Source organism: Labeo rohita, chromosome 17, assembly GCF_022985175.1.
Source record: "Labeo rohita strain BAU-BD-2019 chromosome 17, IGBB_LRoh.1.0, whole genome shotgun sequence".
Lineage (NCBI taxonomy): Eukaryota > Metazoa > Chordata > Actinopteri > Cypriniformes > Cyprinidae > Labeo > Labeo rohita.
The window spans coordinates 9653861-9678128 of record NC_066885.1 but is presented as its reverse complement, the minus strand read 5'-3'; the positions used below and the strand labels follow the sequence as shown (position 1 = coordinate 9678128).

Here is a 24268-nt window from a genome sequence, read left to right as displayed (position 1 = left end):
GATAAAATAATGCAGATTCTGCAAAGTGTATGTAAACTTTTGAACTGTGAGAATGACTCAAATCACAGTTAATCCATTGTTTAACCCAAATAAATCCAATTAGAAGCATCAAGATGTAGAAAAAAAGAAACACACCATTAAAGAACAAGATTACGATACCTGGAAAAACAGTATGATGTTCCAGATAAGCCCAAGCACTATGGATGGATTGCCATCTGCGATATCTGTTGCATCAATGCTGACTAATTTCACCTATAACCAGAAACAGATTAATCACACTTTCAGGAAAAGCAGTCAGGGTGTTATTTGCTTTTTGTAAGGGTGTGTGACCTCAAACGATACTCACGTTTCTTTCTTCCAGAAATGTCAATACCTTGGCGATGTTATTGAGCCTAAAAATACGATGTGAGGATGGCTTAAAGCCATGCAGCTGGAAGGTTAAAGGTCAGCGTTTTCTTAGTCGTTCATGGGAACAGATGAAGTAACATAATCAGAAAATCTACTGAAATGATTCTCACCAGTTTGCATCCTGAGAGTTCTTCAAGTAGAGCCATCAAAATCTTCCCATCCTGGATATCACGAAACAGATCCCGCACCTCCATACGAGGGTTGCACTGCACAGCAAAAAAAAAAAAAACGAATGCATTTCAGTATGTAAATTTAAAAAAAAAAAAAAACGATTATGCAAATTATGCATTTTTAAATTAAATATTTATATAAACCCTGTCATCTCATAGTTTGCAATCAAAAGTCAGACATTTTAATATAAACTAAAATATATATTTAGAGAAAAAAAGTGAAAGTGAAATTTTAGAAACTAAGACAAAGTTGACATTTTAAACAGAGTTCTGAGCAGTAAAGTTTCCTTCCTGGTAATTTCATTTCTAGAATTTGTGATCTAAAACAAGCCTACACATGTATATTTGTTGAGAAAAATCCCACACTTTTTCGACAATAACATTTCTCAGAAGAATAAATAGGATGTGATGGGACAACAGTGGAAACTGGAGGGTTAAGGGTGAAATTTTCCACCAAAACAGACCAGACAGAGTGTAATTGTCTGATAGTGGGTCGAAGTTTTGAGAAGAAGCCAAACTCGGGGTCCCAGAATAGAGCAACATTGTGTATGAAAACAAAGGATTCATCGCTGAGTGTTTTCAGTCAGTATTATGAGGCTCTCAAGAATGGCAGCACTACAATCTATAGGCTGTCTACAACACAAGAAGACCAGCGGAGGGCTGCCAGAGAAAACAAAGGAGCAGGCTTAAACGAGTCACCCTACTGTTGCGTTCAATGACTAATGCCTCATGCAAATACATGTGTGTTTGTCTGTGTGTGTGTGTGTTTTGTATCCATCTTGTCATTTCTGGTAACTAATAAAAGGAGGAGGAAAAATCTGAAAGTGAAAGTGGAAGAAAAGAGCTTCAAAGGGTAAAAATGAAGAAATATTTGTAAAAAATAAATAAATAAATAAATAACAATAATAATTAAATAAAGCTATTTAAAAAAAATAATATTTTTATTAATGTAAGTAAAAAAAAAATCTAAGAAGTATCCTACATTAATTTGTAAAAAAAAAAAAAAAGTAAGCTATAATATAATATATACCAGTCAAAAGTTTTTGAACAGTGAGATTTTTTATCTTTTTTAAAGAAGTCGCTTCTGCTCCCCAAGCCTGCATTTATTTGAACCAAAATACAGCAAAATTTGTAATATTGTAAAATATTTTTACTTATTTTTATTTGAAATAACTGCTTTCTATTTTTACATTTTTAAATTTAATTTATTCCTGTGACCAAAGCTAAATTTTCTGCATAATTACTCCAGTCTTCATTGTCACATGATCAACATTATTATTTCAACATAATAACAAAAAAATATTTTTGAGCAGCAAATCAGAATATTAGAATGATTTCTGAAGGATCATGTGACTGGAGTAAAGATGTTAAAAATTCAGCTTTGAAATCACAGGAATAAATTACATTTCAAAATATATTCCAATAGAAAACAGTTACTTAAAATAGTAAAATAAATTTCAAATCAAATAAATGCAGGCTTGGTGAGCAGAAGAGACTTCTTTAAAAAGCATTACAAATCTTACTGTTCAAAAATGTTTGACTGGTAGTGTGTGTGTATACATTTAATATGTGTTTTATAATATAAAGTGTATATATAGGTCAAAATCTGCCATTATTTGTTTTTACAATTAAATAAGTAATTTTTTATTATATTTAATATTAATACTTATATTCGTTGTGATTAAATTTTTGTTAATGAAACTGTATTTTGCTCCTATTTTATTAGAAAAGTACAATAATACATTTAAACCACCACTTCCCCAAAAAACATTTCCTCAGCCTTAATATTCTTCCTACAATTTAGGTTAATGTTTCTACCTCATGCATAATTAATGCTAAGAAATTACAATTTCAATTTCCTTCATTAATAATTCAGCAGAGACAAAGGTATACATATCCTGTTTGTGGTAGGCTATGTGTTACCAGCACAAAGATGGCTTGATCTGTGCACAACCAGAAAAAATCTGAACATCTGAAGTCTATAAACTCCTTCCAGGTTTATAGGATCCAAATGAATTCCTACTGACCTTCTCTAGATGCAGATTCATCCATCTGGTGAATGTTCTCTTCTGCACCACCTCCCTCTCAACTGGAAAAGAAACAAAAACAACAGCGTCACGTCAGTGGAGGTAAATGATGCACAGAGATGAAACGGCAACGGTAAGAAGTTGCTTCATCTAAAACAGCAGCTCCATGTCATTAATCACACGCAGCCTGAAGCAATCGCTCTCGTGAGCACGCCATGGCAACAAAGGCCAAACAGCGCAAGATCATTACAGTCAATGTGAAATGACCAGTGCCCATAAACAGCAAACCTCCACTGAGCTGTTTTATTTAATGAGCAGCCAGCGGCAACTTGTGCTTGTCTTTGCATTATAACTCCAAGAATCCAGTGACACTTGTAGAAACACCATTAAAACACAAATGTTTTACACTATGCTGTAAGTGTACTGCTGACATGTAGAATAAACATTAAAACATATCAGGCAAAGCAAATCTATGATTTGGTCTGGGCTAGTAAAAAACCACAATTGTACTCTTGAGAAGCAATGCACATTAGCGTAGTAAGTATACAATAAATCACTTTGCAAGTCAGGAAGAGTGCTCATATTCACAATTTCACAAACTGATTATACTTAATATGCTCAAAACATCATGGAAATGCCATAAAAATGCCTTTTTATATGGTAAAAATCATAAAATTTATAAAATTTATATGCAAATCCCAGATTGACAAACATTTTTGCCTTTCTCCCCAATTACATTTTGCAAGTAAAAAAATACAGCATTTACGACAAAATTTAAAATGGTCCACACTCAAAACGGATGACATAGGAAAATCTGGTATTGTTTGATTCGGTATGCCACTCCGAATTTAACGAGATAACTCTTACGATTTTTAAAATATCAACAAAAATGTAACATTTTTATATCTTTTGACCAGTAGGTGGCACTGTGCCGAAACTACTCGTGCCCTCGGGTCATGTCCCAAGTTTGGTCTGAATCTACTAAAGCGTTAGGATGATAAAGCCTCATGTCCAATTTCATCAAATTTAATAACGCACTTTACGAAAACAGGTCATGCTTGGTATAACGTACCAAGTTCGGTCTAAATCCGCTAAAGCGTTGGGGTGACATAACCTCAGTCATTTGACCAGTAGGTACCTACTACCAAGTTTTGTCCGAATGTAAAGCGTTGGGACGATATAGCCTCATGTCTATTTTTGTGCACATTTTGTCCAATTTGTTTACACGCTTTAACGAAAATAGTTTGGTGTATCAAACTTTTGATACATTTTTGCCGGCATTGTCTGAAGATGATCTGAGCCAATTTTGGTGAAAATTGGACAAACCGTCTAGGAAAAGTTTGAAAATTTGCTATGGTTAATATTGAGACTTTTTGTGAATTATTGAGACTTTTTGCCAGCAATATCTAAAGATGATCTGAGCTAGGGCTGCACGATAAATTGCATGCGATTGTCAGATGCTGAACGCACGTGATGGAGATTCACTACTAATCAACAAACCAGCTTTACTGACTAAACGCGCCTGACAATTGCACGCGATTTATCGTGCAGCCCTAATTTGAGCCAATTTTGTTGAAAATTGGACAAACCACCTAGGACAAGTTTAAAAAGTTCAAAAGTTATTAGAAGAAATATGAGTGCAAATTTGGCCTATTGGTGGCGCTAGAGAGTTTGAGTTAGAAATTCCAAATTTGCTATGGTTAATATTGAGACTTTTTGCGAATTATTGAGACTTTGATGAGAATTTTTGCCAGCATTGTCTAAGGATGATCTAAGCCAATTTTAGTAAAAATTGGACAAACCGTCTAGGACAAGTTCGAAAAGTTCAAAAGTTATTAGCAGAAATATGAGTGCAAATTTGGCCTATTGGTGGCGCTAGAGAGTTTGAGTTAGAAATTCCAAATTTGCTATGGTTAATATTGAGAGTTTTTGCGAATTATTGAGACTTTGAGAATTTTTGCCAGTATTGTTTAAGAATGATCTGAGCCAATTTTGGTAAAAATTGGACAAACTGTCTAGGACAAATTTGAAAAGTTCAAAAGTTATTAGCAGAAATGAAGTACAAATTCAGCCGATTAGTGGTGCTAGAGAGTTTGAGCTAGAGACTCCAAATTTGCTATAGTTATACCGAAATTTTTTGAGAATTTTAGCCAGCATTGTCTAAGGATGATCTGAGCCAATTTTGATGGAAATCGGACAAACCGTCTAGGACAAGTTCGAAAAGCTCAAAAGTTATTAGAAGAAATATGAGTGCAAATTTGGCCTGTTGGTGGCGCTAGAGTGTTTGAGTTAGAGACTCCAAATTTGCTATGGTTAATATTGATACTGTCCTCTATCTGTGTGCCAAATTTCATAACTTTTCTGCAAGCGCTTCTATGGCTGCCACAGACTCTCCAAGCGGAAGAGGAAGAAGAAGAAGACCACCAACGGATACAATAGGTGAAGATGAATAAGTGTTTAGCCCCTAATAATATGTAAGCACTATAGAGAGCACATCAACAGGAAAGCAAAGCCATTTTAGCCAATTTAGAAAACCCAAGGGGGGGAATGTATTCTCACCCCATTTTCTGTCAAGCTTTATCATTATTCTTCATCAATATTCCAAAAACATGTACAAAATAAATCACATCTCACTTATGACCAGTAACAATTGCCTCCATTGTGAAAACATTAATATGGTACTAAGTGGTGACTTCATGTTTGGGAGAAAAGGTCAAATGTTTCTTTGGACCTTGTGTACACTCTTCGAAATAAAAGACATCTGGCCTAGAGAGATGGTGGCGGTCGGGGAGACTCCCATGAGACTGTGCTTGATTATATGATCCGTCAGGCAGAGCGTCTACACCGTCTACCTCATGATGAATGATTTCTTCTCAAGTTTTCTCTTCCTCTGCCGGCGGCTCATTTGGATTCTATAGGTGTACGTGCGCGAGAAACGGGAAGATCCTGATGGGGATATCACTGGAGGCATGACTTTCCTCATTCATTATTCACTGCCAAAACATAAAGAGGCTCCATTTGCAAAAAATCAATAACTGCGGTCCAAATGCCATGATGGAATAATGACCGAACAGGAAGTCTAGGCAAGTCGCCACATACACAGAACTCAAGAGCACAATAGTGAACATTCAGAAACTGGCCAAGTTGAAACCATTTTTTGTGACAACATGTTTAATAACATCATAAACCCCTCAATGTAGAGCACTTTCCTAATAGAAATGATTTTGGCAGATTATTCATTATTCAGAATACAAGCCAGTGTTTGGATAATGTGACCCCTGTTAAATGTCTTCTTGAATTCAGCTAGTGCTCAATTACGTCAAATGAAACCCTTTATTTTACATGTTTATCTAGGTTTTCCATGTGACTTCATATCTTTCCATATTAAGTACAAACACAGGTGCTTCCAAATTCAACTACGTAATGCAACGTTTAATGAAACAACACAGTGTTTTGCAATTTTTTGGCTTCCAATAATTGCTTTATTCTGGTCAGCCATAATAAACAGTTAATCCTTGCAAAGGATTCTGGTTACTAATGACTGCTCTTGCATTACCGGCCCCAGTATGACATATTGGCGGTTGGTTAGGTTTATTCACCTACAGTGCTTTAGCTGTTTTGTCAAGCTCAAAAACAAACGAAGTCTGTTCATACTAAATTGTGCTACATATGTACATCAGCATCATCCAAACATCTATGTAATGTATATTTAATTTAATTTATATAAATGGTTAATATTAAAATGCTGCATTATTTTTCTTAAATCGTAAGAATTTATAGTTTAACCTGCTTTCAGATAATGAATGGAACATTGTTCGCACCTCCCATGTAAGAAATTGCAATAAGCTTTGTGCTAGGTTACTTTTAATATAAAACAAAGTCTCAGATTTCAAATTTTGTCCATTTTATTACAATATTCAAACAATAAATACCTTTTTGGCACTGTTTAACGTGTAGTGACAGATCTCTGTAGTGCCTCAGATCAAGAGAAACGACAAATGATCATCTCGTCTGCTTTAATACCAGTTTTAGCACGAAATAAACATGAACAAACATTTGACGGTATTTCAACTTGTCGAAATCTGTATCCTGTCTCATGCAGTCGCTCAATCAGTGTTTCAGCTGCGAAAAGATGTCAGCGTAACAGCTTGTAAACAATGCCACGTAACATCACATTTACCCAGTGTTGCCAAGTCTGCAGTTTCCCCGCGTAATTGAGCTACTTTAATACTATTGCCGTGGGTTGTTTTTAATGTCCACAGGTTGAAGCAACCCCAATTACATGATATTTAGGCCCTGGAATGTGAATTACCAAGGGAACCCCGCCAAAACACATGTATTTTACCCCCAAAATGCGATTGGGCTAGTTTTGAGCAGCAACTGGGCAGGCTTTGCCTTGAAAACCTGGCAACCTTGCATTTACCTCAGAAGAAACATATTAGGTGACCATAAACTTGTTATATGCACCATATAAGATATTCATTACAATTTTTACTGTTCTTCAATGTTCATTTATGTTTGAATAAATCCATAAAGTTTTTATGACGGCGACCATTCAAAATATATATAATTTTAAAAAATGAATTTTTGGAGTAGAAATACAAGTACGTAATTGTAGCTTTATTAATGAGAAAACTTCACTGGGTGTAATTTAAGCATTTGTATATAAATGAGCTCATTTTAACCTTCAATATTATAGTAATGTAGTACAAACTGACTCTCATATATATTTTACAGCATTAGTTATTACAAGATATATAAGATATTTTTTCCTTAAAAAACTTGCCATGTACTGTACCTGATATATATCCCTAATGATCAATATCGAATCAAATCGCAAATTTTGACAAAACCCAGCTCTATTAGATATTCATTTTGAAATTCGCTAAATATTACATTTAGCAGCGTTATTAAATTATTAGTGTTTTGAAAGAGTATGTTTAAGTGATGATGACAAAGTTAACCTAAATATAAAAATTATATTTAAGTTAAAAACAATACTGATAAGATAACAAAACGACTACGAATTGTAGTACTAATAACAAAATAAAATGCACTAAAGATTAATGAGCTGCTGGGTTTATGAATATTAATCACGTTGTCTGCGATCACTCAAACTAATTTGCTGAAATCAAAACAGGGACGTTAATAGGTGAGCGCCAGCCAATAAGATTGACGTTTGCGCATCAGTTTCGCATTAGTTTCGCTCAGTTCTTAAAAGTTGAAGAATTCCAAAGGACCTCCGTTATTTTGACAGGAAAATGCAACAAAGAATATTGTTTACATGGTGCACGTCAGTTCTGCATGTTATAAGACTCTCTCGCTCTGAATCTTTCTTTTCGTGTGTATGAGACAAAACGACAGCTCGTGTGCCTTTGCACTAGAGTTTACAGCTTGTCAAATACAGGTACGCTGATGAACTGAAAAATAAAATTATAATAATATTATAATAGATTATAGTAATGCCGCACTGTATTGTTTGTAACGGTAATGGCGTTCATTTGATTACTCATTACTGAGAAAAAATAATGCTGTTGGTAACACCGTTTATTTATAAACGCCGTTATTCCCATCACTGGTACCAATATTCCGTATATTTCTCATCTAGCAGTTTCCAAACACAAAAACATCCCGCGTGAACAGTTCCTACAATATTAGAAGGCGATGCACGTTTGTGTACAGCACAAAATCATAAAAAAAAGATATGAAAGTAGATAATAGCTTTGAAGTTTAGTGAAGCAATATCAGTTTTACAGAACTACAAAAGCAATCCCTTTGTAGAAATCACAAAGAACATTAACACTCCAGCCTTGATTTCTTTTTTTCCTGCCAAAGGAGCTATAAAGCATTTCAGGCCAGGGGCCCCAGCCAAGAACACAGTCCTCTCCATCTTTCTGCACAGACCATGTCTGTTTAATGAGGGGGCTGTCTTCCAGCTCCAAAGAGCCAGCGCTCATAAACACAAAAGGCCACTGCCTGGCTGCGCGGGACAGCTTTGAGCTCTCAAGTGTGACAGACGGGCTTGAACTCTGGCTGTCTGAACGTTCAACATGAGCAAAGCTGGAACCTTTCATGAGAGTGTCTTTGTTAGGACGGGAAGATTGTTTTGCTGTGATCAGCAGGTCTGTTTGTGATTCTGTTCACATAAATTTATGAACACAGCTGATTAATCGGAAGATTTTTTCTTTGATCGATTGACGATTTCATCAGTATCATGACTACAGCTGCAATATTTTGCATAAAAAAAAATAAAGTGGGCCTAGTTACTTGCATTACAATAATGACAACTAATATGTTCTTAATTGTCATGAAAATAATGCAACGATGCAAAAAAACAAAGAAAAATCTTATTTTCCTTTTGTTCTTTAGATTTTGTGAAGACCAAGTGTTTTTTTATATAGAAATGCATTTTTTTAATTCTTCAAAGTGCCAACACTAATGGAGGTTTTCTATGCACTGTGAAAACACCAAACTAATCAATAAATTGTTAATGAACAAACTGACTAATCAATAATGAAATCGCCATTTTCATTATTGTATTTTACAAACTATTTAATCATTTAGCTGTTGCAACCCTAATTAATGTTACTGAATTGTGTCAAGGGCTGAATGAATTTATAACAAGACGGCTTTAGAAATATGCTTTGAGTTTTTTCATATGCTAAGTATTAGCTGATTTGCAATAGTTTTGCTTAACAAAGCAAACTCTGCTCTATTTTCAGTTCCCAGAGAACGGCTCCTACATGTTCCCACATATCACTTAATATTACATGACACACTTTTATATTTTGTCCAAAGTCTGTTTTGTGAGATCCACAGACGTTCCATCATAGGATAAGTAGCTTTAAGTTACAATGACTGTACATGCTCTTCGAAATAACAGTTCACAGTAAATTAATCATGAAACAACAAAGATAAAACCTAAAATGCTTCCAAAAAGTGAATGTGTCAATGAAAACAGTGCTTTGTCCAAACAGAATGACATAATTTTTCTTGTAAAATGCAAATCCTGTGGGAGAACCTTCTTTGATGATGTATAATCATCTCTCAAAATCCTCCAATTTGTCAAATATGATGAGAATCAAATGTGAGTAATTACAGATACACTAACCAACAAAATCACTTAAGTCTCAGTTACCAGTTTTATTATCGTTCATTTACTTTCAGTCACAGAGTTTGGTTTTTACCTGATAAACACACAGAGACTCAGAATCATGTGACTCTTATTTGCTTAACATGCAAAGAATGGGTTCGCCAAGTGAGATATCATCCAGCAGGAAACTAACCATTCTTGCCATCAGGAGACATTGTGAATTTTAAACAGGAAAGTTTCCCGTATATGGTATGAGAGGGGCATAAAATAGAAACCACCAGTCAATTATGTAGTCTACTCATGAAAAAGGTTTCCAAATGCACAACATTAGAGTTTAGAGTTTGATTTATGCTGCAAACGAGGAGGTCTATATTATCTGTTACCCTTCCCATTTATCTCAATGGAAGTTGATTGGCTGGTGCAGAATCCACTGAAGTATGCAATAAAAATCTGTTTACAAAAAGCTGTTGAAGAGTTAGAAGGTACCAACTGCATAGTTTGGGTAACAGTGAAGCAATGTCAGAAAAACACAACCTGGGGTGCTTCTCAATATCCCTCCTTGTCTCCTCGCTCCTCCATCCTATCACCCGGAAACCAATCGAGCTCAGCCATCTTGTAGGACATCCCAATTCTCAAACTGCACCATGAGGCGGCGAAGATTGAGGAGTGAGGAGGCTACCTGAGGAGTCATGTGTGAGGATACACAGGTGAATCCTTTGCGGAATTGTTTTATCAACTAAACGTGACGCATGTGTAAATTCTCCTATCTGTCATAATAATAATAATAAAAAAAAAGTCATATATTTAAACAGGGAGTCTTGCTTTATTGATATTTATGAATGTCTTAAATATCGAACTTTAACAACACGACACTTTGAAGTGACGCGTGAGTGGTCAAGAATATTACAGTGCTCATCCTTTGATTCCTCCGTCCTCGCATCTTTTCCTGGTTTATGCAAGCAGCAACCTCCTGCTCTTTCTTTCGAAACCAACATGGAAATGACTTAAACTACAATTCATCGACTGGCTTCAATTCCATAGACTCCCCATGCTAAAATGCCCAACTTTACAGGAGAAATAATATGCTAAGCCTTAAAGTTCTGCATAATTTAGGGTGTGGCCACTTAAATGACAGGTGGATTGCCGCTGCTGTCACCACCGTCGCGCTAGGTGGGCGTGGTTTCAGTAACCGGCTCCACCCACGTCCCGCCTCTTTGCCTATTTTCGATTATCCGGGAGTGACGTGCAGTGATGCGATTCCAAGATGGCGACGGCCGACTCCTGCCCACTAAGAGCTTCAAAAATGCTCTTCAGAAACCTATGGGTGATGTCACGGACACTACGTCCATATTTTTTACAGTCTATGGTTTTATGTGACACTGATTTTGTACGTGTCACTGCAGTTCTGACTTGAAATGTCCATGGAGTAGCGCTATAGTTCTAATGCTCCATGATGTTTTAAAATAACATACAGTACCATCTGCACCTACCCGTGAGTATGAACAAAAGTGAATGTGATATAAAAACGCAATCGCAAGCATGCTTTAGCTTGCATGTTTCAGCTTGTTTTTCGATCTCATCTTCCAGCTCTTTCATCGTGAGTCATGTTTTTAATGGGATTCGTACCCCGCATCCTAAATCCAATTCCGTGCCGACTGAGTAACCAAGCAAGCTTGTTACGTTTGGAATGTGCAACGCTGTAATCATAACTCTGTATGAAAACAATAACAAGTGCGTGCTTTTCTGTTGGAAACTGTTGCGATATGTACTTGGTACATATTTCGCATCTTGTGAAAAAGTTCCCACAGGTACGTTTTCATCATGAGACCAGGTGGGAAAAACAAGTCAAAAAGCATAGTTATAATTGCTACCATATCACATTTTGCCAGCTACACAGATAGCATTTGCTTGAATTTGCTTAGGCAGGCTACCAAATTAATGGTGAGCCTATAAGCAAATAAACAAATAAGGCGATTGCATTAGGAATTACTTTGTTCTTTTTTGCAAAAACACAAAATACAGATTCTGTGATTAGATGGGCTTGAGTGCCAACTGGGTGGGCATTATATCATTATACTACACAAAAGAAGGTCTTCTGAAAGTATTTAGGGCTTTCCATATACAAGTTAAATGGTCAAAAACTCTACTGTGTTCATTTATAAAGACAGCACACAAGATAATGTCACTACTTCAGTTTTTCTGAAACCCTGAAAGCAGCCATTGTGAGCATGGCAATGTTTTCCTTGGTCTAAATAAATACATTTAGACATGCTTGGTTCTTCTGTCTCAATCCTCTGTGGGCTACAAGTGCTAGAGAGCTGCTGCTTGTGTACTTAACATGCCACACTACATGCCATGTGTTCAGGTCACATTTCATGCCTATAAGATGCATTTTGCACAAAAAAAGTTTATTTTCAGTTTTTGCATTGTAACATTGTTCTTGTGCTAATCAAACATATTTTTCTTCAAAATTCTCATTCAAATGCTCATAAAATGTGTTTCTCCTTCATTTTTGTAATGTAAAGAAATAAAAATGGTAAATAAAAATGCATTTAATGTAAGTGGTTTTGCATCAAAATGCCTGCCAAATGCGTAAATGTAAACAAAGACCCTACATTCTAGCTTCTAAGAAGATGATTTGCATTAAATACATATAAACGTATCTATGGACATAGTTGGATACTTTAAATGGACACATATGTTGAATATGCATTATGGCTGGATGAGATAGAGCCATCCTGATTTGATTAGGGGTATAGGCCTAAATGCTGAGTCAACGTATTTCCTCTTTGTCGCACTCTGCAGCCAACTTGAATGACTATATGACTGTAGACCTTTCTTGCAAGAAATAAATCTTCAAGACTGCCTCATACCTTCACTGAAAAGGAAAATTGCCATGACAGTTTTTTTTTGTGACTCACTAATAGGTCCTTAACAGTAATGAAAATGTCACAATGCAAAAAAAGTTGTGATATTCACCCATAAAAATAAATCCAATGTTAACTGAGATACGAAGTACTTCGCAGCATTTACTCCCAGATAAAAGAAGTGAATGCAGAAGCACTTACATGCTTAAAAATGGGATTTAATGTCACAATCACATTTGTTTCAGAGGCTTAAGGACTTCACAGTCTAAACTGCGCTTTTCAAACATCAAACGGATCGAACGACTGTCCCTAGACTGGGAATGAGGTAACTAGTCAGGCTGTTTAATGTCAAGAGAAAACAGCTCACCTCTGATCACAGATGTGCAGAATGTGTAAACAGACGAAGAGAAAGAAATATTTAACGTTGGTGGGTGAATGAAGAAATGTTTAAAAACATTTTAAATTAAAGCTGAAAGCAGCGTTGAAAGGGCCCTCACACCCCGCCACTCGGTGGCTTCAGGAAAACAGCGAACGGTGAGCAATAATGCATTTAAAGAGGTAAATATAGGAGGAATATATCAAAGTCATTTATATGTGCCAAACTTCCTGCTGCCAGCTGGTGGTGCTATGACTATAACTGAATATTGGCATGTAGATGTCTTCAAGCCAGGACTTTGATCAAACATATTAAGTTTGGTGCATGACCATGGTATGTATGAGTTAGTTTAAAACATGACATATCCTGTTGCCAACAGGCGGCGCTATGATTATATGATTATGATTATGAGTATTGGCTTTTAGAAGTTTTTAGGTCAGAACTCCTACCAAACGTGAAGTCTAGTGCAGACAGGACATTGCATGTTTACGTTAGAGTCAAACAAGTCATTTCCTGTTTCCAGCAGGTGGTGCTATGATAATAAGTAAATAAGTGTTCAAGCCAGGACTCTTATCAAACAGGTGAAGTTTGGGGCAAATTAGACACTGTATGGCTGAGTTATAACAACTTCCTTTTACATGGTGAAACATCAAACTTTGTCAGGCCGCCATGGACACATTCTTTAAAGAAAACTCAAGATCTTCGCAATTTAACATCGCAAAGGCCTTTAGATTAGACTGACCAAATATAATGTTGATGTCATTAAATCTCTATGAGGAGTTTGTTAGAGTGTGAAATATGCCACTTTCTGTTGCCAGCAGGTGGCGCTATGACTATAACTGAATATGAGCATGGACATGTGTTCAGGTCAGGACTCTTATCAAACATGTGAATTCTGGTGCAGATTGAATTACAACAACTTCCTGTTTCATGGCAAAACATCGAAACACGGACACGCCCTTCAACGAAAACTCAGGATCTTCGCAATTTAACGTCACAAAGGGCTTTAGATTACACTGACCAAATTTGGTGTTGATCTGTTTAAATCTCTAGGAAGAGTTTGTTAAAATACGACTTCCAAAATACTTACTGTTGGGTTTTGACTTCAGACCGGGAGAGTTTTGTGTGTCTAACGAATTTCGTGAAACATAGCTTGAGGGGCACTTCGTTGAAATTTAATAGGTGGCGCTATAAAGCCATTTTGCCACACACACTTCTGAAACCCATATCATATGTAAATGCTCACCACTTTTGGTGTGTGTGCAAATTTTCATGAGTTTTCAAACATGTTTAGGCCCTTAAAAATGCTATTCATTTTGGAGAAGAAGAAGAAGAAGAAGAAACTGAGACTGAAATTTTGACACGTTTAAAATGCAAAATGTTATGTTATCTCACATAGGTAAACCCTTAGCGTTTAGCTCTGAATATCAGCAGAAGAGGTGTTATTGTTGGACAATAGCTATTATCCGTCAACCGAAAGCGTTTAATTAATCCTTTCACAAAAGCCAAACTCTACTTGACACCAAGAGACTCTTATGCAAGAGCAATTAGAGCCTGTTTCTCTCCCTAAGCAAGTTGCCGTGAATGTAAAACTGACAGATTTGCAAAACCGCCATGGAGAAACCTCTCTGACTCTTGACGATTTGTGTTTCAAGAGGGCAAAACCAAAACAGAGGCCCTGAGCTTTTATGCAACTCGTTGATTATCCAACAATAATTACCCAACAAAGGAAGAATGTGTTGTTATGATGAACAATCCCATTCATTTCAGTCCAAGACATTACACCATATATTTGCTTTTGAATAAGACTTTCATCATCTTTCTATCACAACGACTGGCCAATCAGGAAAGTGCTCTTTTAGACAATGAGTCTACTTATAAAACTGAGACAGCACAGATTTTACAACACTGATGCTATTCATCACTACTGGGCTTTGCTAGCTGTCACAAACACCTGCAGTGAAGAAAATAGCTTCCTTGATGTTCTCATTAAGTGAAACAGAAAAAATATGTTCGTAAAATGAAAAAAGCACAAAGGTAGATATTACAAAGTTTTCCTATTTACTTCTGAGGAAAGTTATGGAATATTGACAGCTTGAAGGATTTAAAGCCAATAATAAATGTTTGCATTAATAAAATGTGTTGCTTTCTCATCCAAATCTCACCTACACAATGCTTTACAGTTTCCAAGATGTTATTCAATGTAACTCTATAGGATTCTTTTGTTTTATCATCTAAAAATCATCCAAGCTGCATAATTTGAAGCATGATTCATGGATTTCCTTGGCAGGCATCACTAATAAAATACACACTGTTTGCCAGGCCGCTGTCTCCATGACACAATCAATATGAAAGCCTAAACTGATGCTGCATAGCACACTGTAACCTCCCATAAGCAAAGCATGATTAAAGCAATACCATAATTATCCATTTTCAGATTCGCCAGCAACTGGTTTGGAAGCTATAGAGTTAACAAGGCTTACATAATTTCTCAGCTGCAGAGGTTTCTAGCACTCAGCTGCATCCTCCTTACACGCAGCCTATGTCAGGCAGGCGAGTCGCTCATGCGTGCTGAAGAAAGTGCTGGCTAAATATAGATAACGGTACACCTACAGTATGGCTCTCCTTCACCGATGATATGGCTCTAGATGTCCAGAGTCAAACACAATCCTTAACATCTAAAAAAGGAGGGTCGTGGAAAGTAGCAGTGATATTTTCAGGTTTCCGAGGTCCTTTATACACTACAACAACTCTTATCTGAGACTCTCAAGTAAGTAGGGAAAGCACTCCAAAAGTACATTACATTTGAGAGAATGGCACATTGTATTGTATGGATTCTCATTAGAAAATATACATGAATGCTGGATTTTGAAGAGCAAGTTTATCCAAAAATGAAAATTCTGTTATAATTGTTTCACCCTCAATTCATTCCAAACCTGTACGACTTTCTTGTGTGGGTATAGGGCCCTATGATTTCCACAATGCAGAAAACGCAAACGCAATCCATATATAAAACTGGAATTTGCTGTATAACTCAGAATGTCACATGAACAATTCAAAAGTAGGTCAGTACACTTGACTCAAAACACGATATGGACTAGTGACTGTGAATATTTAGCCGCAAAATACTAGTTAAATACGAACCTGCATGTTCTGTGTGTCTTTGTGACTGAATGGCGCAGACACAAGGTTTTGTTTACTACACACATACTGAAGCGTGTGACGCTCGCTGTGTTTTCAGCCTCTGCCGCCTCAATTTATGAGTACATGAACTTAATTTTAGAACTGCTCTAAGAGTCACTTCATGCACATTTTACATTTCTTATTAAAAAAATCATCATATCATATACAATCAGTAACTTAAAGGACAAAATGAAAGTTCTGTTTAACTTGAAGAAACTGTGACAGAAATATATTACTTAATGTAACGATAGTAATACTTCTACTAATAAATTTATTAAAACATTCCTTTTTAAGGAATATTTACCAGAATTTATTTACCAGAAAAATGTATACTTTAAAAATATTTCTATATAATATCAATTATATACAAATAAATATATACATGTAAATGCATGTAAATATTTTAAAATACATACTGTAAATATACACAGGACACACATATATTGTGTAAACAAACTTTTCGCAGTGAATCATTTGACAGCATAAAATTTTTGCTATACTTTTATAAAGTAAAAAGCTGTTAAGTTTTTTAAATTTTTTAACAATTTTAACCAGACATGCTTTTTAATATTTTTTAATTTAATCATTAAAACACAGTCTATGTTGATGCTGACATACAGGGCAACTGCGCTCACGGCAACCTGAGTTTGAATGCCGTCTCGTAGTCCTTTGCCAATCACACTTGCTTCTCTCTCCACCCTGTGCTTTTCAGTCTGTTCTCCACTGTCCTGTCTGAATAAAGGCATAAAAAGCCTAAAAATATAACTTTAACATTTTTAAATTAAAAAAAAAAAAAAAAAAAAAAAAAAATGGAATCTAGAAAAATGACAACAGAAAAAAAATTAACTGATTTCACAGGGCCCTATGTGGAACACAAAAGGAGATATTTGGACAAAAAATACTAAATTATGTCTTTTTTTTTTTTTTTGAGTGACCTGTCCCTGAAACCAAACAACATGCCACACAACAAGAATGAACAACTTAGATTTAGATTAGATCATCTTTTAATCATGTTTCATGCACAAATAGGGAACAGAAGGAAGGGCTTTAAAGTGAGGCTAAAGTGAGTTATCAGAGCTGCTGCAGCTGCCTGAGGAAAACTACAGATAAAAACGGGAGAATAACGGAAAAGACAGGGAGATACTGTCCTGATTTCCAGACGTTTTTTGCAAACTCATACCAAAGACTTCTACCCTAAGGTCAACTCTTCTTGAAAAGCCTTCTAATATAGAACAGCACTTCCCCAAAATAGTGCCTGCAAGTGTGCATGTGAAGCAGGGAGAGAGAGGGTACTTCAGCAATTTCTCATTCAACACTTCATATGAAAATCTGTCCTGCTTGACAACGCTAAAACAATTCCCGTCCAGAGAGAGCTCAGTATAGACGCACTGATCTCTACTTTATTGCACTTTTTCTACCCTAGCGCACACTGGCTCTGGTTCAGCACTTCAGAGCGCTTCAGCAGATGTGGGACTCTTATAGGTACTAAATACTGCCATCATCAGCGGCGCTCTGCTTCGAGGCAAGTAGGTTTGTTTTATCACCATTTTAGAAGATTCGTAGACCTTTACTTTATGATAAAAAGCACTTACAGACCAAATACAAACCCTGAATACAAACAGATGCTTTCTGAGTAACATACGCTTCAGTTTTTTTGTTTTATTCAGATTACACTGAAAAAAAAAGGTTTAGAAGCAATTTTCACATTTAGAAATTTCACAAATAATTACAATGAAACAGCAACACATTAAACATTTTGAAGTAGAAAGACTGAAATAGTATTTTCTAATAATATTTACACTTAAAAAAAAAAATTGTCAACTTAAAATAATTTGTTACCCCGATGCCTTAAAATTAAGTTGAGTCAACTTGAAATTTTAAGTTGTACTAAGTGACAACTTAGATATCTGTGTTGACTAAACTTAACATTTTAAGGCAGCGAGGTAACAAATTATTTTAAGTCGAAACCATCATTTTTTTGCAGTATACAACTTTGAAAAATCTGTTTTATACATACTAGCAGTCAAAAGTTTTTAAACAGTAATATTTTTAATGTTTTTTTTTTTTTTTTTTAAGTATTTTCTGCTCAACAAGCCTGCATTTATTTGATACAATGTACAGCAAAAACAGTTACATTTTGATTTTTTTTTACTATTTAAAATAACTGTTTTCTATTTTAATATATTTTAAAATCTAATTTTTTTTTTTACAAAACCTTTTGTAACATTATAAATGTCTTTACCATCATTTTTGATCAATTTAAAGCACCTTTGCTAAATAAAAGGTTTAATTTTAATAATTAATTTATATAACTCCTCCTCTAATTTCCTGACAAATTAGAGGGGTTTTTAGTTTCTTAACCTGTAAAATATGATGACAACTATCATAATAGAAATCTGTAAAAACATATGTTTCTGATTTAGGCATCCGATTTTGTTTTAGATGTTTTATATTGTTAGAAACTAGTATAATACAAGAAGAATTTTTGCTTCACTTGCATATTACATTATACATATCTCAAAATAATCCTTAAAGTCATATTACAATAGATATACCACAATTATCAGCTGTAACTCTACTATCTTCATTAATAATAATAATTTAATTGCTTAAGTTACCACCAAATAATGTTTTGGTCACTTCTGTTTCATGCACTTCTATTCTAGAGAGGAGATAACTTGAGGTAAGGACCATGTGGAAGTGTGTCTGCGCACATGCACATTTAATACAGATATGGATTTCGCCTCCTTTTCAAAACAAACCTGCGGCAGTCATGCACTGAGCTGAGTCTGCATCCCAATTATCTGGAAAGCACTCAAAGGCTGGACTATGGGAACAGTGCACTGAAATTCCAGAGGTCCAAAGCAGAGGGCATTGCTCTTTCAATAAAGACAAGATGTTACGTAATCTGCTTCCAGCATCTGTTTTCTGCAGTGTTTCATTTCTATTCTACAGTAATTTTTCTGCCACTAAGCCCTATACAAGCCACATTACATCTTAAATCCTTATTGCAATGAACAGCACCAGGCCACAGGAGCTGAGGGCTTACATTCAATCTGAAAGTTTTTCAGAGAGCTATTTTTTTTACAGACCCTAATGTAAGTTCATTCTGTCCCCGCTTGACATGTTTTTAGTCATTCCTTGTCATGCAACGTGCAATACTAAACACATAAAACAGACCTGAAATGCCACCGGCCAACACCGAGCAGCGATTAACGGTGCACATTAAAGTAATTGATGGCAAAGCCGAGAACATGCACAATCAGTGATGTGTAAAACTCCTGCTCATTAAATCAATTCTTTCCAGGGTAATGATTTATTCTTGTTTATGCGTCAAACAAGAGGCCCTGATGCTGCTTTGCAAGTTAAAACATTGCATGGAGACTTTATTCAGATAACTGTTGCTTCCCTTCTCTAGGAAGTTGTCTATGAAAACAAAAAGATTAATATTCATTCATTGACCCATTGCTATTGCATCATGTCCATAAATACAACAGATAATTTAGGCAGGACCTTGTTTGAACTTCTCAAATTTATAGGGTTACTACATTTTGAATAGAAATAGAATATGGCAAGCTGCTGTAACGTTTATTCCTTAAAACGAACTAGTATATAGGTTTGCATGTACGTCGCGATTTGGTCAGTTACCTGGATGCACGGCCATACTGGCGAAACTCAGATGTAAACAACAGCATGGATTGCATGGTTAATGTACTACTGAATATGTTGCTCTGCTAATTTATGCTGGCTAAACCACGGTAAAACCGTGTGGAAGCTGCTAAATTATATAGAGAAGGACTTAGTAAGCAGGAAAGTATGCAATATTTTGACAAACTAAAGCTAATAGGCAGTAAAGATGCGTACAAGCTGTATTAATTAAGATATTAGCCTAATATTTCACCTACCTATCCGGAAATGCTAAAAACAAACACAAATGTTGCCAAGATTCATGCCCTGGAAATCCTGGTTCAGTTTGGTCAACCGCAAACGCCTTGTGTTCCTCATATAGTTCTTTGCACTCTTCTCCTTGATTTGTTATAACTTTTGGCAGTCTATAGTACTCCAAATGTTTTTCCCAGTACAAATGATTAGCACAGCCCAAAACATGGCAATAATTTATCAATTTCAGCACCAATAATCAGCAAAATACGCAAGTTTCGTTCAGTTCAGTTGCACCGCTTACGTTCAGTGCTGCCAATATGGTCGACTGATGATGTGTCGTGAAAACACTATATGTTATTTGTACTTATTGTATAATCTTGTATTGTATTGTATCTAATGCTTGTGCTCAAGTACTGTCTAGCTGATGGGATGCCTGTACAAAAGTTGACTAATATCTCTCTTAATTCAAAGTCAAACAGAGTTCGGCATATTAAAATATCAACAAGTCATCTCAAAAATGCAAAACCCATGGTGAGATGCTCAAAAAAAATCTAAACATGTCAACTCTGTTACTAGTGTTACTGGAAAGCACTAGCTGTCATTGCAAACTAATGTGAACGTAAATCACTGTCTGTGTAAACAGCCCAATACTAAACTTATTTAGGAACAAAAAAATTACATAAACATGTTCATCTCACTTTTACCCCTAGTAAAAAAGTAGTAGATTTAAAATGCATTTATTTTATACTTAGTTCAAGTCTATTAACATATTTACTGACATATCACACGAGACTTACTGATATAAAAATTGTAAACCTTATTTGAAGTACTACTTGTGCACAATGCACATTTCTTAATATTAAGCCTAACATATGTTTTAATGTCACTATTGATAAGTATTGTATATATCTTTCAATAATATCGCCTTTAAATGCAAAATATTTAGTCTAATATTTCCACTTTAGCCTATTTAGTTGGACTTCAGCACTACTTGCACAATTAAAGTGCATTAAGTACAAAATTAGTTGTTCCAATTTAACGCTTATATATTCCAGTTTATTATACTAAAGTACAATTCCAAAAAAGTATTAAATGCACAATATGAAAGTGTATTTGTACTGCACGTAGCATGAAATAAATGCATTTAAAATACTTTTTTAGTATATTTATTTATACTAGAGACACTATTATCATGACCAGTTCCTTGTATGTAAATATTGAACTGTTACTGAATATATAAGCTAATAGCCACCATTGGACAAATTATTAGCATTTAGAAAAGAGGTAGGAGTAACAAAAAATATATAGTAGTATGTTAAAATGGCTTGCCATAATGGAACACTAAAGCGCAACACTGTTATACCTCGCCGGTACATTGTTAAATGTAAGTATATCGGTTCTTATACCGACAGGTGAATGGAGACATTGAATCGACTCCAGTTACTTCTATACAAATGTTCGTGCTCATGAAATATTTATACTCTTTTACCCATCCCATGCCTCCAGCACTCTTACCTTGCAGATTCTGCACTCGGATGTCGCTGATCTGCCCGATCAATTCCTCCCGTTCAAACCAATCATCCCATTCGTGTCCCGCCATCTGGATCAAACCGAGAGTCGCTCGTTTTAGGAAGCTCCCGTCCCGTGATTTCGGTAGATCTCTCTCTTATAAAGTGCTCTGTGTTGCGGGTGGCCAGGCGGTGGCCATGAGTGGAGTTTGTGGGGGTTTCAGGGGTCTAAATCCGAAGAGATGCTGGTGTTCGGCTCCCGCATTGTTCCAGTAAAGTTACTTGGGTTCCTCGTGACGCACAGGAAAGTCTCTCCAGCGCAGCTCGGAGGAGGAAAATGAGAGGGAAATGTGCGAGGAAAAACCACCTGGTTAATGTTTGCAGGATTCTCTGTGCACGCCCACACTACCTCTGATACTCTGAGGACGGGGCTGGCTCTCTCGCTCATGTTTGATTCGAACGAATCATTGATTTGAACTGATTCGTTTTCAGTCGATTCGACTGGCAAAGCGAACACTAAAACTGAAGAGCATTATGGATTATGAAAGCCGAGTCAAGTCATTATATGATTTAATATTATACATTAATTCTTATTTAATAGACTTAAGACTTAATGTATTCGAATCTCATAATAACAGAACGCTCTTGGTAATTCTGAGTATGTCTTCATATTAAAACTAAATTACGAGTTGCAAGTCATTCTCATGATAATGACTTAAAATTTTACGTTATTTAGAAATTGTCTCATAATAGACCTAACAACCATGGAGCTAGTTATGATGTTTGCATGTTGTATTATTTTAACTTTTTAAAACATTTCCAGCTTTTTATGTAGGTATTTCCAAATTCTGCATCTCCTCTTTATTTTGATTGCTCATTTTTAATTTTGATTGGAATAAATAAAATTAAAATTAAATCAAATTGAATATCTCACTGATAGCAAACAAGATGATTAATAAAATATAATAGCTCATTAACATAAAAAACAACATTCTAACAATTACATAATATCCGTAATTTATGAGTGTATAGAGGCATTACATTGTAAAGAATTTCTCCAAACATTTTTGTGTTAATAAACATTCGTGTCTTTATATGGCTTCATATCTTTTTCAAGAAATTTCTAAAAAGCGGAAATGTGGGCACTTATGCTAATGATAAATATTCACTTTAAATCAAAGTAATGCTAAAAACCTGTTTGCAAGAGCAGGTGAGTAAAAAATTCTTACTTTTTTATCATTTCTCATTAGCATGTTATGAAAACTTAAATCATTATGATTCAATATCTTATTGTAATTCACATGAATCAAACCCTCCATATCAAATCACACGCACATTATTTTTAAGGGCTATTTCGAGAGAAGACTCATAGAACAGGTGAATCAGTTACGCGATTCGATTCATTTGAACGGACCGTCAGAACGAATCGGTTCACTAAAATGAATCATACTTCCAACGCTGGTCTCTCTCTCGCTCTTTACCACTGACGAAAGACGTCTTGGAGGAATTGTGTCTGTATGCGGTGCTGTGCGGCATACGGGTCGTGTAAATGTGAAGGACACCCCAGTCGTTTGTACGTGGCTTCGCTATACCTGTTTTACACTATGACCGAGCTAAATCTGTTTCATGTGATGTGCAAATCACCTACCCACCCCCATGCCGCGAGCACATATCCGACAGATCGTTTAAAGTGAGCTGGAATAGACAACCATCTATTATCTTGACCACTCCCGCAGAGCTTGTCTAATGACACTAACAAATACTGCACAAGTCAATCTGATAAGAAACAAGAATAGTCATAGTAAAGGTTATCGATTAAACCAGTGAAGTGGTGCAGAGAGCAGCACAGTAGCTTAAACTACTGTAGGTTTTATCTTGATCTGTCTGTTTTTGCTCCATGGATTTTAATCATTCAGGAACATGAATCAACACAAGATTACTGATATATCCTCAGTAAATCAGCTTCTAAACCAGCAAACATTTTCCTTTTTAAGTCTCACAAGCCTTATCAGTTTACACCTTAAATAGAATACATAGACTGTCACATTGATTTTGCTCATCACTTACAAAATTATTGTTTGCAAACTTAAAATATATAACTTAACATATATTGATATTTTACAAAGAAGGCTTTTTTAGTTCAATAATATTTTTTTAGCAATGCAAAGTAAAAGCAAGTGCCCAATAATGTTTCTTCATGTTTTAGTCTGTAGGTAATCTTGTAGTGTTTACCTAAGAGAGCACCTAACAGCTTGCTTTATTGTAGTAATAAGGTATACAGTCAGTTGACTACAACAAAGCAAGCCATTATAGTATATTATCAGGGATTTCCTGAGGAGCTTGGAGTGCTGATAACAACCATGTGCATGAGAGAGACAGAGAACAAGAGGTGTAACAGCGCTGTTGTTTTTGCATTGCGCTGATTATGATGAGACATGTCTGCGAGGGTCAGTTATGCAGAATATTCATAAAGATCGATGGGCAACAGCATTCACCCACCCTCTGTTCCAGGCAGAGGCGGCTGTTGTGTAACAGGGAAGAAGATGAGAAGTAAAAACCGCCCACTAACAGAAGCTGGAACAGAATATTTCATCCAAAGATCTTTGTCCTTAGCATTGTACTCTTAACATGCAATGCTGAATAATGGGCATTTGTTAGACTGTTAGACTCTCCATGCTTACTGGAAATTACTCATCGGTTTGAGCTACATTGATTTACCTATGATGCATGTCACGAATAGTAGCAATTTTGAAA

The 24268-nt window shown here is 35.7% G+C and overlaps 1 protein-coding gene across 1 annotated transcript in view; it reads right to left on the bottom strand.

Annotated features, from left to right (window-relative positions):
- The window catches only part of clmna (calmin a), a 34572-nt gene extending 12638 nt beyond the window's left edge, over positions 1-21934 (bottom strand). The window contains exons 1-5 of the mRNA XM_051133312.1: positions 21522-21934; positions 2606-2667; positions 519-614; positions 347-430; positions 160-252 (exon numbers count right to left, since the gene is read on the bottom strand). Coding sequence (XP_050989269.1) covers positions 160-252; positions 347-430; positions 519-614; positions 2606-2667; positions 21522-21606 — 420 coding nt within the window. The 5' untranslated portion in view covers positions 21607-21934. The remainder of the gene's footprint in view (positions 1-159; positions 253-346; positions 431-518; positions 615-2605; positions 2668-21521) is intronic.
- Between the last annotated feature and the right edge of the window lie 2334 nt (positions 21935-24268).